This window comes from Geotrypetes seraphini, chromosome 1, assembly GCF_902459505.1.
Source record: "Geotrypetes seraphini chromosome 1, aGeoSer1.1, whole genome shotgun sequence".
NCBI classification, from domain to species: Eukaryota; Metazoa; Chordata; class Amphibia; order Gymnophiona; family Dermophiidae; genus Geotrypetes; species Geotrypetes seraphini.
Window position 1 is genome coordinate 384423549 of NC_047084.1, and position 16791 is coordinate 384440339.

Below are 16791 nucleotides of genomic sequence, written 5' to 3' on the forward strand. Positions count from 1 at the left end.
ATGCCAGAGAACTACAGCAGCAGCATGCAGTGGTGTAGAAGGGTAGGAGGCGCCCAGGGCAGTGGCATACACTGTGCCATCCTCTCCACCCCCTGCTCCTTCCCCATCCCCCATGCCACCCTCCCTTTCCACCCCACCCCCATACCTCTTTAAATCTTCGCTAGTGCGAGCAACTTCTCTGGCCTGCTGCTCTTGTCGGCTTTGGCTTTCCCTCTGACATTACTTCCTGGCCCCGCGACCAAGAAGTGATTTCAGAGGGGAACCAGGCCAGCGCAAGCAGCAGGCCGGAGAAGTTACTCGTGCTGATGAAGATTTAAAGAGGTATGGGGGAAGAGAAGCCAAAAGCGTGGTGGTGGTGGGGGGCAGAGAGATGTCAGTGCTCCACCAAAATGATGCCTGGGGTGGTCCACCCCCCCCCCCTTATTACACCACTGGCAGCATGTGGGTTAGAGGAAAGGGAAAAGAGATGCCAGACCCTGGGGAGGAGAGAAAGACACTAGATCATAGGAGGTGGGAGAGGGAAAGAAATGCATGACTACCTGCATGGGGTGGGGATGCAGGAAGAATGTGTTGCTGCCACCCCCAAAATGGAGGGCTGCCTCTGTTCTTATAAAATTTCTCCCTCCCATTGTCCATCATCTCTCTCTCTCCCACCCCATCCCCTCTGTTTCACAATTTGTTTTCTAGTTCCTCCCCCCACCTCTAATTTGCATTTACCCCGGCTCTCATTCCTCCTTGCCCCCACCCGCTAGGCTAACTTAAAATAGCTCCAGGGGGCCCTGCGGTCTTGGCATTTCTTCCCCTTCTAGCCATCTCCCTCCCCCTCACCTTCCCAGACTCCTTTCAAAGTCAAAAATCTTTTTCAGAGGGACTCTGGCTTGGCAGCCATCCTTACAAGCTGTCCCAAAGCTTTGCCTCTGCTGCGATCTGCCCAGGTAGAAACAGAAAGTAGTAGTAGAAGAGGGTGGATCGGGGCAGTGCCAGCAGCTTGTGAGGATGGATGCTGCACCAGGGCTCCTCTGAAAGATTTTGACTTTGGTAGGAGACCGGGAAGGTGAAGGGGAGGAAGATGGCCAGTAGGGGAAGAGATGCTCAAACAGGGCCCCCTGGACCTGCGGGGCTCAGAGCAGCTGCCCTGTTTGCCTTCCCCTAACGTTGGCCCTGATGGAGGAGTTATTTCCTCTAGCACCCGCAAGCCAAAAACAAAGAGAAGGGACAGGTTACTCCTGGTGGAATTCTGTACAAAAAGTTTGGAAATTCTGCGCAAAAAGTTTTAAAAATTTTGAAATTCTGTGCACAATATTTCAAAATTCTGCAAAGTTTATCTATAATGTTTTGCATAGAATTCTCCTATCCTGAGGCGTGAAATTCCTTTCTGTCTTTTCCATTTTCAGGTTCCAGCCTCAGTTCTCTCTCTTATTTCAACTGCAGTTGTGCCTCCTTTTAAATCACACCCTGTCTCACTGGCACCCTGAATACCCTCCTTGGCGCCCATAGTCTTGCACCTCTTTCTCTGTCTCTTGATTAGCTAAAAATCTCTTCCTCCCTGTTTCTGGTCTTGGTCACTCTTGTGGATCTAGCATCCTGTCCCCACACCCCACTTCTGTCACTTGCCCCTTCACTTCCCTAATCCCCATGGTCTGGCATCTCTCTCTCTTTCTACAGTCAAGCATCTCTTCCTTCTAACCCCCCTTCTGGCCTAGGCTTCCTTCTCATCTCATTTTTCCTCTATTTGCTGGTCCATCATCCATGTCCCCTCCCCTCTCCCTGCAGGTATAGCATCCATGTTCCTGCTTATCCCCAACTTGCAATCCAGCATCTATGTCCCCTCCTAACTTGCAGAGCAGGATCCATATCCCCATGTCCCCAACCCCTCCCCCCAATCTATGTTTCCTCCTTCCAACCCCAAATTGTGGTCTAGCATCCATTCTTCCTTCCCCATGCGGATCTGGCATCTCCAACTCCCCCCCCCCCGCCTTACTCCGTGAGATCCGACATACCAGCGGGCCTCCCAGAGTAGCAGTAGCGGCGGCAGAGACACAGCGCTGTGAACAGGCTGCTCGAGGCTGGCCTTATCGGAGCCTTCTCGCTGTCGCGTCAGGAATAATAATAATAATAATAACTTTATTTTTGTATCCCGCCATACCCGGAAGAGTTCTAGGCGGTTCACATCAATTAAACAAGGTTACAAGTGGTTTACAGCAGTTGAGCGGGGTTATGAGCGGTTCAATAACAAATTGATCAAAGTTGCCAGGGGGGGGTGAGGGAAGGATGTAGAGGGGAGAGTGGATGTTAGATAGAAGGGGCGTTGGGATCCTGGTCTTGGAAGAGGCGGGTTTTGAGTAGTTTTCTAAAGCCGAGGTAGTTGGGGGCCTTGAGGGCCATTTGGGATAACCATGGGTTTAGCTTAGTGGCTTGGAAGGCGAGGGTTTTGTCGAGGAATCTTTTAGAGTGGCAGAGTTTAAGGGAGGGGTAGGCGAATAGTTGGATTCTGCGGGAGTCCTTGATGCTGTGATTTAGGGCGAAGTGAGGGATGATGTAGCTTGGGGATAAACCAAATACTGTTTTATAGTAGAAGCAGGCGAATTTGAATAGGACTCTGGATTCTAATGGCAGCCAATGGAGTTTGTGGTAGAAAGGGGTGATGTGTTCCCATTTTTTCAGGCCGAATATGAGGCGGACAGCAGTGTTCTGGATCATTTTGAGTCTCCTGATGGTTTTTTTTTGTGGAGCTTAAGTAAATGATATTGCAGTAGTCCAATATGCTGAGGATGGAGGATTGTACTAGCAGGCGGAATGAAGTTTCGTCAAAGTATTTTTTTATGGTGCGGAGTTTTCCAAAGCACCGAGATACTTTTTCTGACGGTATTGTCCGTGTGTTTGTCGAGGGATAGATGTTTGTCTAGTGTGACGCCGAGTATTTTTAGGTTGTGTTCAAGGGGGAAAACGGATCCTTTTACTTGAATTGTGGTGTCTTTGATTTTATCTTTGGGGGTTGCTAGGAAGAATTTTGTTTTATCCGGGTTTAGTTTTAGTCTGTATGATAACATCCAGTGTTCTATCTGATTGAGTATGCTTGAAAGGAAGGTGAGGAGCTCTGATGTAAAACTGGTTAGCGGGATGATTATAGTGATGTCATCTGCGTAGATAAAAAATTTGAGCTTGAGGTTTTGCAGAAGGTTTCCTAGGGAGGCGAGGTAGACGTTGAACAGGGTGGGAGATAGGGGGGAGCCCTGTGGCACGCAGCAGAGAGAAATCCCCAGCGGGGCTGGCCTTGAGCTGTCTGATCTCACGGCAGGGATGGGGGGGGGGGTGTTGATCGGCAGGAGAGAGGTCAAAAACGACGACAAAGGATTGTTGGATACAGAAAAAAATTTCCAGGGGGAAAGTACTAAAACGAATGAAGATCCAGGGAACTTCACCCCAGCTGACATCTGATCTTAGGGGGCGGTTAAGGGGCAGGAGAAAGCTTTTTAAAATGAATACTGGCGCCAGGAGTCACACACCCCTGTGATGACATCTTACAGGGGCTTTTGAGGTGGACTTTGAAGGATTGGAATCGCAGGAGAATGTAGACTTATGCATGGCCTTACTAACATCTGAAGTAATAAAAACGAAAACTAAAAATATATTCATAGTCCACATCTTTATAACAGAGTCAGGAAACCGTGAAATCTTAAAATTGATAGAGGATCCGGGCAAATCCAGAGGATCCTGAAAATCCGTGTTTTACTTTTTGCCCAAGTGTACGCATGAGAGCAAACACTTGGGTGCAAGGCAGAAGTGTGGGAGATCCTTCGCAAGCTCGCCTTCAGCGGACAGTGCAAGGACAATCAGAAATTGCGGCTCTAGATTACACGAGATGGAGCTCTCTCAGTAGGGATTTCCAAGGACGAGTCCGCCCCGCGCCCCAGGGAACTCCCGGACGACCCCAGCACAGGAACATCGACGTATCCAACACTTCCAAGGGTGGCGAGCGGCAAAGCGGAAGAAACTACGTTGTCGTTCTTTCAAGCCCCTCGAGATCGGTCCCGCCCCCTCTGACGCAGGGAACCTCCCTCGATCGCATCCACCAAATCGGAAACAGGAAGTGGCGTCAAAGGAAGCGGGGCGCTAGAAACCCCCCCCCCCCTCCGAGGAACAGGTTCCGGGTGACCTGGAAGATCAATTATAGTATAAGGTAAAGATGCGAGATTAGAGAGTTTGGGAATGAGGGAGATGTGCTGGGTTGTGGACGGGAGAGGAGGCGTGCTCGATGTGTTAGGGTAGCCAAATGCTTGTGCACTTGGTATCTTTGCAGTCAGATCTTTCTGCAGCACTTTTCTGTACGTTCATTAACACTTCTGAATCAGATACACCTAAATTGAGAATAAGCTACTTGATTTTTCAAACATGTTGCCGACTTTTTTTGTCTGGTATTTAACTTATTTTTCATAGATGATTTGTGGGTGACAATACTGTTTTCAAGTTACAACTCCCCCCCCCCCCAAAAAAAAAAAAAAAGATTTACTGTATAACTCAGATATAGATACATCTTCACTCAAAAAAGTACAATGGAACCTTGGTTTACGAACATAATTCGTTCCAGAAGTATGCTCGTAAACCAAATTGCTTGTATATCAAAGCGAGTTTCCCCGTAGGAATGAATGGAAACTCGCTTGATATGTTCGCCCCCGGAGCTTCTCCGTTCCCCCCCCCTGCGATCCAGCATTCTCCCCCTGAGATCCTACATCCCCCGCCGAGCACCCAAATAACATCCCTTACCCCAATTTGGCACCAGCACCAACACACAGGACATGCCGGTGCAGGTGCCCAAAGATCATCCGGCTGGGCTGGACTGAGCACTGGAGATCCTCCCTCTTGGCTGGGCTGGGCTGGACTGGGCCTTGAGCATTTACGCATGCTCAAGGCCTTCTGGTCTCGCTTTCTCCGAGATTCCCCGAGATCTCCGAGAATCTTGGAGAGAGCGAGACCAGAAGGCCTTGAGCATGTGCAAATGCTCAAGGCCCAGTCCAGCCAAGAGGGAGGATCTCCGATGCTTAGTCCAGCCCAGAGGGAGGATCTTCCAGTACCGGCATGTCCTGTGCGTTGGTGCTGGTGCCGGTGCCAAATCGGGGTAAGGGATGTTATTTGGGTGCTCGGCGGGGGATGTAGGATTGCGGGGGGGGGGGGGGGTGGGAGGGGGACCACGTGAGTGGGGTGCTGGATTGCGGGGGGGGGGGGAGCTCGTAAATTGAGTCAAGCTCGGTTTCCGAGGCACTAATTTTGCGAATGTTTTGCTCGTCTTGCAAAGCACTCGCAAACCAGTGCACTCGTAAACTGAGGTTTGACTGTAATTGTACATGTTTTTCAGTATGTCTTTCCCAACACACACCTTTATGTTATTGTAGTTTTGAAATGAAATATACTTTTGGGTCATCCCTAAATGCACTTCCATTTGATGAAAAACAGTTCTGAGCAAGAAAGACCAAACTTGTAGTCTAAAGAAGTGATCATGTGCATCTGAGCAACTGGTTTTCTTATTCATGCATATAGCTTTTCTTATTCACAGATTTACCCTCCTGGGTTATGAAATTTTTCATGGGTCACCCAAGAATAAAGTGCATTGCAATTCTCAGTCAATTTAACCAGGACCTTCATCTTGGTTCAATAAGGCTCATGATTGGGATATCCCCACACCTAGTCATTACCTATTTGGGAGGGAAAGAAGCAGAAAAGGGAGAGGATTAGCTCTTAGGTATGAGGAACAGATGAAGTATTATAGATGGCATTTCCTTAGTTTATAGATCTCCAACTCAAACAGAACAAATGAAAAGAGATCTGATCAATAATATTGTAAAAAGGTAGAATGAAGCGAGAGATGATGATGATGGATGATATAGAATAGAGTATCCTATCTCCAAATCTGGAATGAGGTAGAAAGTTTGTGAATGTCTAATGGTGGCAGAACCTATCAGAGAAGGGTGAACACTAGATCTAGTAGTGACAAATGGAAATAGTGCCTACTTGGATAGCAGTGATCATTACATGGTTGCTAAGGAGGAGTTCCAGTCGCACCAAACTCAAAGTCCTGAATTTCAAGCACACCGATTCAGTAAAATGGCAAAAAAAAAAGCTGAAAGAGAGTTGGGAAATTGGGAAGCCCATGGGCTATACAAAGCAAATAAAAACAAGTGAACAAAGAAGCTGCTATAGTTATTTGAAGAAGTAGTTGCAAAAAAAACATAAAAAAGGTAGTGTTTAGTGTTCCTAAAACAAAGAAGATTACTCAAACAGGAACACAGAAAAAAATTCCAGATAAAACTGAAACTGACAAATGGACTGATGTAGGTATCTTGCGGGCTAAACCTCAGTGCACAGGTTCATATTGTAAACATTTGGTTCCCCAGTGTTGTAAGGAAATAAGCTGCAATTAGGCCAAATGCTCTAATACTTTGAGACTACTTTTACTACATATCACTTCTATAGTGGTACTAGATGTATACAGACCTGTACACATTATATGCAGGCACTATATATATACTTGAATATAAACCAATCCAAATATAAATCAAAATACCTTTTTTGCGCCCCATTTTAGGGGAAAATGGTAACTCAAATATAAACTGAGGGTTTGTATTCTACCATTCCTCCTTTTACTTTCCTTGTGCTATCCTCCCTCCTTCCCAGTAGTTTTCCCCCTCTGCTGTCGCCATCCCCCCAACTGGCAGATTTCTGCTGCTGTGGTCAGCATTCCCCCCCCCCCCGACTGGTAGCTAGTGCTCCCTTCCGTTCCCCCCGAACAAGCAAGAGTAACCTCCCATGCTTACCGTGATTTCCTGGTGGTTTAGCAGTGCATTGGAGCAGGATTCCCACGTCTACCCATTTTTACCTCAGAGAAAGAATGGGCAGAAGCAAGTGGGAATCGCTCCTGCCCCATTGTGCCGCTACATTGCCAGGAAATCATGATTGGCCTGGGGGTAAGGGAAGTTAGGGAGGGGAACGTTAGCTGCCGGTTCAGTGTGGGCAAGCACGCATGGACTGTGGCAGCAGTAGTCTGTTGGTTCGGGGGGCTGGTGGTATCAGAGGGGAAGATTTGAATATAAACAGAGATCCCATGTTTGGACCAAACATCTCTGTTTATATTTGAATAAATACAGTTCTCTCTCTACCCTTAGTGTGCTCACAATCTAAGGCCCCTTTTTATCAAATTGTGGTAGAGCTTTTTACCGCCAGCTGGCGAGGTAAATGCTCCGATACTCATAGGAATTGAATAAGGGTTGGAGCATTTACCTTGCTGGCCTGCGGTAAAAAGCTCTACTGTGGTTTGATAAAAGGGTCCCTAAGTTTTGTACTCAAAAGCACATGATGCATGTGCACACAGATCCATGCTAGTGGAATCTATTTCATGTATAAAAATATTGTATCAAAATTTGGATTGCATGCATGTACATCATGCATGTGTTAGAAGGAGAAATTAGGTCCTTACCTGCTAATTTTCTTTCTTTTAGTCCCTTCAGACCGGCACAGAAATGGATGGGTTTACACTCTTTGCCAGCAGGTGGAGACTGAGACACTGAATTTTGGCATCAGTACAAGTGGGCTGTGCAGTCCCTCTTACAGTCAGTCTTTATGAATAGCCAAGCAGAAATCAACTAGGCTGATTCAGAACATACGACTCCACACTCTCATACAGAAAAAACATGTCTAGCCCCAAGCGGATCAGGAAAACACTGTTGGATACTGATTAGAACAAGAACCTTCTCCAAATGTCCCACAGTTCACCAGCTGAACCAAATGCCACTGCTTTTGTAGCTCCCCTAACAATCAACTATAACCAACACCCGTAGTAAAAAACGTACTCTTCATGAAAAACATAGAATAACGTGACAGGGTGGGGTTCTATGCTGGTCAGGAGGGACTAAAAGAAAGAAAATTAGCAGGTAAGAACCTAATTTCTCCTTCTTTATCGTCCCTCCAGACCGGCACAGAAATGGATGGAATGTATCAAAGGAGTACACATCATGGGCGGGACACCTTAACGGCCGCCACTAGAATGCGCTCACCGAACACCACGTCTTGACGCGCCTGAAAGTCCACACGGTAGTACCACATAAAGGAAGGAAGAAAAACCAAACCACAGTTTTACAGATATTCACCGATGGTACAAGCGAAGACTCAGACCAAAAAGCTACCTGACCCTGAGTTGAATGAGTGTTGAGAAATTCCAGAACAGGCTACTTCTGAAGAAGGTATGCTGAAGCAATAGCCTTCTTGATCCATCGCGCAATGGTAGCTTTGGAAGCACCATTCCTCTTACGAGGACCTACTAAGAGGACAAAAAGACGAACTGATTTCTGGAACTCCTGGGTCCGTTGAACATAAGAACGAAGGACCCTACTGACATCCAACTTGTGCAGCTGTCTCTGCTCCAAAGAGCCCTCCCGACTACCCAAGACCAGGAGGACCACAGACTGGTTGACATGAAAAGGTGAAGCCACCTTCAGCAGAAAGGAGGGAACCAGCTGCAACATGACCCACTCCGAGAAAACTCCAGGAAGACAACGTGGCAATCTGCACCTTAAGAGAGGACAAGGCGAAACTGCGCTCCAGGCCATCCTGCAGAAACTCCAAGAAGTAACACAAAGTAGCGCGGGGAGGTTCAACCATCTTCGCGGAGCACCACTTCTCTAAGATATGTCAAACACACATAAGCCCAAGAGGTCGAAAGCCTCCGAGACCTTAAAAGAGTGTAGATCACCTTATTCAAATATCTCTTTTTCCTCAGGTGAGCCCTTTCAAGAGCCAAGCCATAAGACAAAAGGGACCCAGATTGAACATTTAAATTGAACCCTGAAACAGAAGATCAGGCAATAGGGGCAGATGAAGAGGATCTGCCTTGAGAAGATGAACCATATCTGCTTACCATGGGCACCTGGGCCAATCCAGAGCCACCAGGATTACGTGGCCTGTGTGTCGGGCAATCCGAAGAAGAACTCTTCCCTCCAGAGGCTATGGTGGAAAAACATATAGCAGGCCCGTCATCGGCCAAGCCTGTACCAGAGCATGCAGCCCCTTGGCCTGACAATTCTTATGCTGATTGAAGAACCTCGGTGCTTTGGCATTGACACTTGTGGTCATGAGGTCCATGATTGGACAATCAACTTGAAGGCCTCCAGCTCAAGACACCATTTGCCGGGATCCAGAGCATGACGACTGATAATGTCCACCTGGACATTGTCCACTCTGGCAGTGTGGGAGGCCGAGATGTCCAGAAGATGAGCCTCTGCCCATTCCATGAGGAGGGAGGTCTCCAGGGCCATTAGATGACTTTTGGTGCCCCCCTGACGATTGACATAGGTGACTGTTGTGGCATTGTCTGAGAGAACTTGAACTGACTTGTCCTCCAGCAAGGACTGGAATTCCACCAATGCTAGTCAAATGGCTCTGGTCTCCAGTGCATTGATCGACCAGGACACCTCCACTGGCGACCAGCTGCTCTGAGCCAAGTGACTGAGACATTGAGCCCTCCAACTGAGACGTCCATGAGAAGTACTGTCTACTGGGGCTGATCTGGGCTCAATCCAATCCTTAGTCTTATGTACCAGGTCATTCCCACAAGGGACTCGATCCGGTTCACAAAGTTAATTAAAAAGATAAAGGAAAACAATGATTGGTTAGAAATTCATCTGTTTCTGTCCCTTATTTATCACTTATGAATTTCTGGAAAAGATACTTCTTCAAAATTTTCCTGAAAAATGTCAAGGATGGAAGAAGTCTAATTTCTGAAGGAAGATCATTCCAGATTTTTACCAAGGCAAATGTCATAGAATAAGAAAGCCTACCCAAGGTTTTAATACCCTTAATAGAAGGGAATACTAATTTAAATTTGTGTATTTCTCTAGAGGAATGGGGTTGTTGGGAATTGAAAGAAAAGTAAGCAATGGGAAAAAAAATCCCATATAAAATTTTAAATACAATACTGGCACACTTAAATTGAACCCTCCAGTAAACCGGAAGCCAATGCAGTGTCTTCAGTAATGGAGTGACATGATCATGTCTGCTCATACCGAATATTAATTTGGCAGCCGTGTTCTGAATAAGCTGCAATCTCTTTAGATTGCATTTACTTAAACTGAATCTGATTGGAAGACTGTAGCCACCAGCGCAGGCTGCAACAAACTATCCCCCGAAGAGGAATGTGAACGTCCAGATCGTGAATGTGTGGCAACCACTGCCGAAAAAGCACATACTGAAGAGCCTGAGCCCACCTGACCACTTCCAGGGAGACCACCATCGACCCTAAGACCTGCAGAAAGTCCTGCATCTGAGGGCAGCGATAGTCCATCAGGGAGCAAATCTGAGACTGCAATTTGCACACCCTGGCTTCTGGAAGGAACACGCTCCCTAAACTGGTGTCGAACAGAACGCTGAGATATTCCAAAAGCTGAGATGGAGTCAGACAGCTTTTGGACAGGTTGACCACCCAGTCCAGGTACTGCAGAAACTCCATAACCCGAGTTGTAACCCAGAAGCTCTCCTGTAATGACTTTGTATGAATCAACCAGTCATCCAGATAGGAGTGTACCAAAATGCCCTCCTTGTGCAAGGCCGCCACCACTATAATCTTGGTGAGGGTCTGTGGCACCATGACCAGACCAAAGGGAAGTGCACAAAACTGATAATGCTCTCCCAAGATTGCAAAGTGAAGGAATCAATGGGAGGTCCGAATTGGACATACAGATAGGCCTCCTTCAGGACCTACTGATCTATGGTGATCTTGGCCCACCCCGGTAGAACTCCCACAGCCAGGCTCTGACTGGATTTGAGTAAACATAAGAACATAAGAATTGCCACTGCAGGGTCAGACCAGTGGTCCATTGCACCCAGCAGTCCGCTCCTGTGGCAGGCCCCAGGTCAAAGACCAGAGCCCTAACTGAGATCAACCCTATCTGTGTATGTTCCAGTTCAGCAGGAACTTGTCCAACATTGTCTTGAATCCCTGGAGGATGTTTTCCCCTATAACAACCTCCGGAAGAGCGTTCCACTTTTCCACCACTCTCTGAGTGAAGAAAAACTTCCTTACGTTTGTACAGAATCTATCTCCTTTTAACTTTAGAGAGTGCCCTCTCGTTCTTCCTACCTTGCAGAGGGTAAACAACCTGTCTTTATCTACTAAGTCTATTCCCTTCAGTATCTTGAATGTTTCGATCATGTCCCCTCTCAGTTTTCTCTTTTCGAGGGAGAAGAGGCCCAGTTTCTCTAATCTCTCGCTGTATGGCAATTCCTCCAGCCCCTTAACCATTTTAGTTGCTCTTCTCTGGATCCTTTCGAGTAGTACTGTGTCCTTCTTCATGTATGGTGACCAGTGCTGGATGCAGTGTTCCAGGTGAGGGTGTACCATGGCCCGGTACAGAGGCGTGATCACCTTCTTAATCATTCCTAGCATTCTGTTCGCCCTCTTTGCCTCCGCCGTGCATTGTGCGGATGGCTTCATCGACTTCTAGACCAGTACTCCCAAGTCTCTTTGCTGGGGGGTCTCTCCAAGTACTGCCCCGGACATCCTGTATTCGTGTATAAGATTTTTGTTACCAACATGCATCGCTTTACACTTATCCATGTTAAATCTCATTTGCCATGTCGCAGCCCATTTTTCAAGCGTGTTTATGTCCTGTTGCAGGTCTTTGCAATCCTTTTGTGTCTTCACTACTCTGAATAGCTTTGTATCATCTGCAAATTTAATCACCTCGCTCGTCGTACCAATTTCCAGGTCGTTTATAAATATGTTGAAGATCATGGGTCCAAGATCCAAACCCTGCAGCACTCTGCTCGTGATGCTTTTCCAGTCAGAGTATTGGCCATTTATCTCCATTCTCAGTTTCCTATCCGCCAACTAGTTTTTTATCCACAGGAGTATGTCACCCTCGATTCCAGCAATGAGTCATTGGGCCGGACAAGCGGCGGAGGAGCCCCTGGAGGAGTCGCGACCTTCCCGGTGGGTCCCCTGAAAGGATTGCATGCGTTGAAAGAAACATCCTCTGGAAGGAAAAGAGGCTGTTCCCGACCAGTGCGGAACCTTCAAAAGTCACGCAAATGTTCCTGGGCAGAACCACCTCACGAAGCCTGGTGAGGTCGTTCCTCCAGTATCCGAGGCACTTTAGAGTCACTCAAAGCCTGAACCAGCTTATCTAACTCCAACCCAAAAAGAATGGAGCCCCAAAAGGGGAACTTCCTGAGTTTAGTTTTAGATGCCACATCCACCTACCAACCCTGAAGGTACAGGGTACAGTGGGCAGCTACTCCAAGGGCCATGGACTTAGCCGAGGCACACAAAATATCATACATGGCATCAGAGAGATAAGAAGTGCCTAGCTCGGGGGTCGGCAACCTGCGGCTCCAGAGCCGCATGCGGCTCTTTTCCACCTTTGCTGCGGCTCCGGTAGTGTGTCACGCAGGCATGCAGCTTACAAGTCCGGCGTCGCGGCGGGAAATAGCCATGCTGAGCAGTGAGCTCAGCACATACACAGATGAAAGCCTTGCTTGCTGATTGGTCCGGCGGTCCCGCCCCGCCATGCCGCCGGACCAATCAGCAAGCAAGGCTTTCATCTGTGTAGTGCTGAGCTCACTGCTCAGCATGGCTATTTCCTGCCGCGATGCTGGACTGTAAGGTGCACGCCTGAAAAAGAAATCATCCTGGCCGGGGTCGGTGTCATGCTCCGGAGGTCTACAGCCTTCCTATCTCCCTCTCCCTTCTACCTGCTTCCGGCCACATCCCCTGCTCCGCGGCTCTCTTCGGCAACTCAGCAGCAGCGATCGACACAAGCTTCTGACGTCGGGGCCTACCCTCTGCGAGTCCCGCTTGTTTCAACTTCCTTTTTCCACAAAGGCGGGACTCGTAGAGGGAAGGCCTCGATGTCGGCAGCTTGTCTTGATCACTGCTGCTGACGAGTTGCTGAAGAGAGCCGCGGAGCAGGGAGGTGTTGCCAGGTGCAGGTAGAAGGGAGAGGGCCAGATGCAGGACTCGTGGGTGAGGGAGGAGAAGAGAGAGAGAAAGAGAGAGGGGAGGGAAACAAAAGGAAATATTTCATACTGGGCTGTGCCGGAGTGGAGGGAGGGTGGAAAGATTCTGGCTACAGGGTGCAGTAACAAAGGAAAAGGGGGGAAAGCTGAAAATGGAGATAGTGACACAAAGAAGAGAAAGGGTAAGCAGGACCTACTGAATAAGGATAGAGATACAGAGGGAACATGAAGAGGAGGTGAAATAGAGACATAGAAGTAATGCTGAAAAAGTGTGTGGGGGGAGATAAAGACATTGAAAGGGCAAATGGTGAACATGGGGTAAAGATAAGGACAGAGACAAATGAAGATTCTGAAAAAATGGTGAGATAGGGATATAGGTGAGATGGACACAAAGAAGGGTGATGCTGGAAAATAGGTGGAATGGTAATTCTGACAGACACAGAAGGGAAATGCTGGATCAAGGAGAGATGGGGCTCAGGCTGGATGGAATGAGGAGAAATGCCTTGTTGGCCCGGAACTTCCTCTCCTACGTCAGAATTGACGTCAGGGAGCGGAATGCTGGTCAGCGCAACACTTCTGCAGGGAAAGCTTGGGACGGCGGTGGCTTGGGGGCTGTTCCCCGATTGCGGTGGCAGCAAACCGAGTGGCTTGGGGGACGGCACGGAGACAGAAAGAAAAAGTTGGGGGAGAGAATGAGGTCTGGAGGAGAGGAAACATACAGGAGGCTGAAAGAAAGGAAGAAAGATTGGATGCACAGTCAGAAGAAGAAAGTGCAACCAGAGACTCATGAAATCACCAAATAGCAAAGGTAGGAAAAATGATTTTATTTTCAATTTAGTGATCCTGTATATAGCATTAAGATAAGAAACAATATATGCAGTGTTAGATTTGTTTTATAATGGTTTTGCGGCTCCAAGTTTTTTTTTCTTTTCGAAAACGGGTCCAAGTGGCTCTTTATGTCTTAAAGGTTGCAGACCCCTGGCCTAGCTCAATCTTAGCCACTTTCTGATCTACTAAGAACCAGTCAGCGGACTCGTGGTCAAGAACTCACTCAGACCATCAGAAACAAGCCCGGGTCACCAGACCGCCACAAATTACTGCCTGGACAGCCAGGGCATCAACATCAAAACTTTGTTTAAGCAGAGCCTCCATTTTACGGTCCTGAGGGTTTCTCAGGGCCGAACTGCCTTCAACCAGCATAGTATGTCTGCGCACAATAGCTGAGACCATCGCATCAACCACAGAAAACTTAAAGGTATCTCTAACCTTCAGGGATGGGGTAGAGTCTTGCCATGGGCCATGCCACATGAAAAGGCACGTCTGGAACTTTCTACTGAGCGTGCACTACATCTTGAATATCCTGATGCATGTGGAAAAAGCAGGCTGCTGACCGGATCCCTCTCAGGAGAGGGTCCACAACATGATTAGGGTCCTTAGCTTCCTCTTCAAAGTATAAAATCAAAGACACCTCTGAAGAATGAGCCTTCAACTCTTCCCGTTGAAATATGTGCACAACAGACACGCCCTCACCAGCCGACGCCTCTAAAAAGTCTCCATCCAACAAATCAGGCCCCCCCTGATGGATCTGGAAGGTTTACCCCAAGATCCCATTCCTCATCCAGAGACAATGGATCAGTCATAAAAGAATCCTCGTCCCAAGATGCCTGCGTCTGCTTGGACGAAGGCTGAGGGGATTGGACAGAGGCAGTCGTGACAGAAGACTGAATGGGGGTGGCCGTGAAAGAGGTAACGCCCCCCCCCCCCGATGACACCGAAACCCCCGGCATCAAAGCAGGACCCCCCAGCCACCTGTAAATAAGACTTGCACATGGCCAACACCAAATCAGGGGAAACCCCCCCCCCAGTGGCAACACAACATTTATGTTGGGAGCAGAAGACATATGTAATACCTGTTCCTGCATTTCCAAGACAGGAGGAAGGTCGCCTGAGGCCGTGGGCAAATTAGATGCGTTTTCTGCCAAAACTGAAGGAAGGGCCGTAGTCATACTATCACCAGAAAACATACGTGGCACCGAAGGCATAGTTGACCCTACAGCTGCAGCTGAAATGGAATCCCCAGCCTGGCGGACCGTAACACTGAATCCGACTGACTGCAGGCAGCTGAGGAAAACCTGGCATGGGTGACAGGGGAAGACAGGGGCTCACCCCCCTCCCCTCGACAAGTGATGCGAAGGCGAACTCGGCATGCCAACACCCGAAGTTGGGTCTCCCTTGTAGTCGGAACATTTCATGCACCCACCAGCCACATCTACTGATCGGTGCCCACAAACAGTGCACTTTTTCTGCTTTTTGAAAGCGCTCATAATGAAAGCGCCAAAAATCCAAGCAAATGGCAGCCTCTGGCTTCTTTTTTTTTTTTTTCAATACAAAGCTCCTTGTATTTCTTGTGTCTTTTATTTTCTCTTTTTTATTTCTACTCACAGCCAATCAGCTGTATCAAGAGAAAACAGACCCCATTGGTACTCTAAACTATAGTCAGTGCCGGTATCGGTGACAAGGCATATAGTTGAGGCTTCTCTAGATTCAGAAAAACCTGCTAAGGTGGGGGAAATGGGGGGGAGGGACTTGACCCTTCTGAGTGGGACACCTCTGAGGTCAGTAGAACCCCTGAGAGGGTCCCTGAAGCTCAGTCTGGCCAGACAAAGGGACAAGAAAGATCACTAATCAGATCCAACAGGCCTTAACAAACCTCAGCAAAGACTGCACAAACAGACCACTCCACCTGCTGGAGACTGAGAAAAGACTGATTGTAAGAGGGACTGCACAGAGTACTGACACCAAAAGTCAGTGTCTCAGTCTCCACCTGCTGGCATAGGAGCATAAACCCATCTATTTCTGTGCCGGTCTGGAGGGACGATAAAGAATGCTATTCTGTGCATAAAATACCAATATGTGTTTATAGAATAGCATTGCATTATATGCATGAATATATGCACATGCAATCAGATGAGTGTTTTGCTATCATCTACAAGCCAATTATTTTGTTCTCCTTTCATATAATGTATTGGCAGCCATATGCTCCTTTTGGTTAATGAGGTGGCCTAATTTCATCCAATTTTCTGTTCACAGAACAATCTCTGAAAGAAAAAAATGACCAGTCATGCAGAGGCTGAGACAGGCGAGAGGAATTTTCAAGCAGAGGTAGACGTGGAAGGTGTTGGAGAATATGAGGACAGTGAGAGTTTTCTTAGACTCTTTCAGCAGTTTCAGATTGAGACAGAGTGCAACAGCTCAAAAGTCCTTCCCCCAGACAGCAAGATGTGTTGCTCGGTAGGGAGTAATTATACTCACTTTGTAGAAGAATGGCCTAACCTTTGTTGCTCTAAATCTGTTGGCCTACACAGCTGTCCTGCTTCTTTCTGATATACAGGGCTAGATTCACTAACTCTCCAATCCGTGTGCGATCCGTTTCTGTTTGCATGCAGGCTGACGAATTCACTAAAAGCCTGCATGCAAATGGAGACAATCTTTGGCATGCCCCCCACCCACAGCACGGATCGCTAGAGAGCGATCCTGGAGCATGTGCAGACCCTGACAGTAGTGAAAGGAGAAGGAGCCTCCTGTCACTGCTGTCAGGGCTTCTGACAGCTTTTTAAAATTTTTTTTATTTAATCAGGCAGATATTTTGCATGTATTACACACGCAAAATAACTGCTCGGTTAAAATAAAAAATAAAAAAGCTCACACCCAAAGTGCCACCTCCCTCCTCAAACCCCTAAAAAATGCCCCGTGCGCCGATGCCCCCCCATCCCCGTGCCCGATGCTCTGCCA

General features: G+C 47.8%; 1 protein-coding gene across 3 annotated transcripts in view; it reads left to right on the top strand.

The window, feature by feature from the left end:
• Nucleotides 1–3767: 3767 nt before the first annotated feature.
• Nucleotides 3768–16791, top strand: part of TRMT10B (tRNA methyltransferase 10B) — a 120058-nt gene continuing 107034 nt past the window's right edge. The window contains exons 1-2 of one of the 3 annotated variants that reach the window (XM_033916470.1): nucleotides 3768–4180; nucleotides 16090–16290. In XM_033916470.1, the coding sequence (XP_033772361.1) occupies nucleotides 16111–16290 (180 nt within the window). In that variant the 5' untranslated portion in view covers nucleotides 3768–4180; nucleotides 16090–16110. The remainder of the gene's footprint in view (nucleotides 4181–16089; nucleotides 16291–16791) is intronic. The other 2 variants (XM_033916462.1, XM_033916480.1) reach the window with 2 other exon arrangements.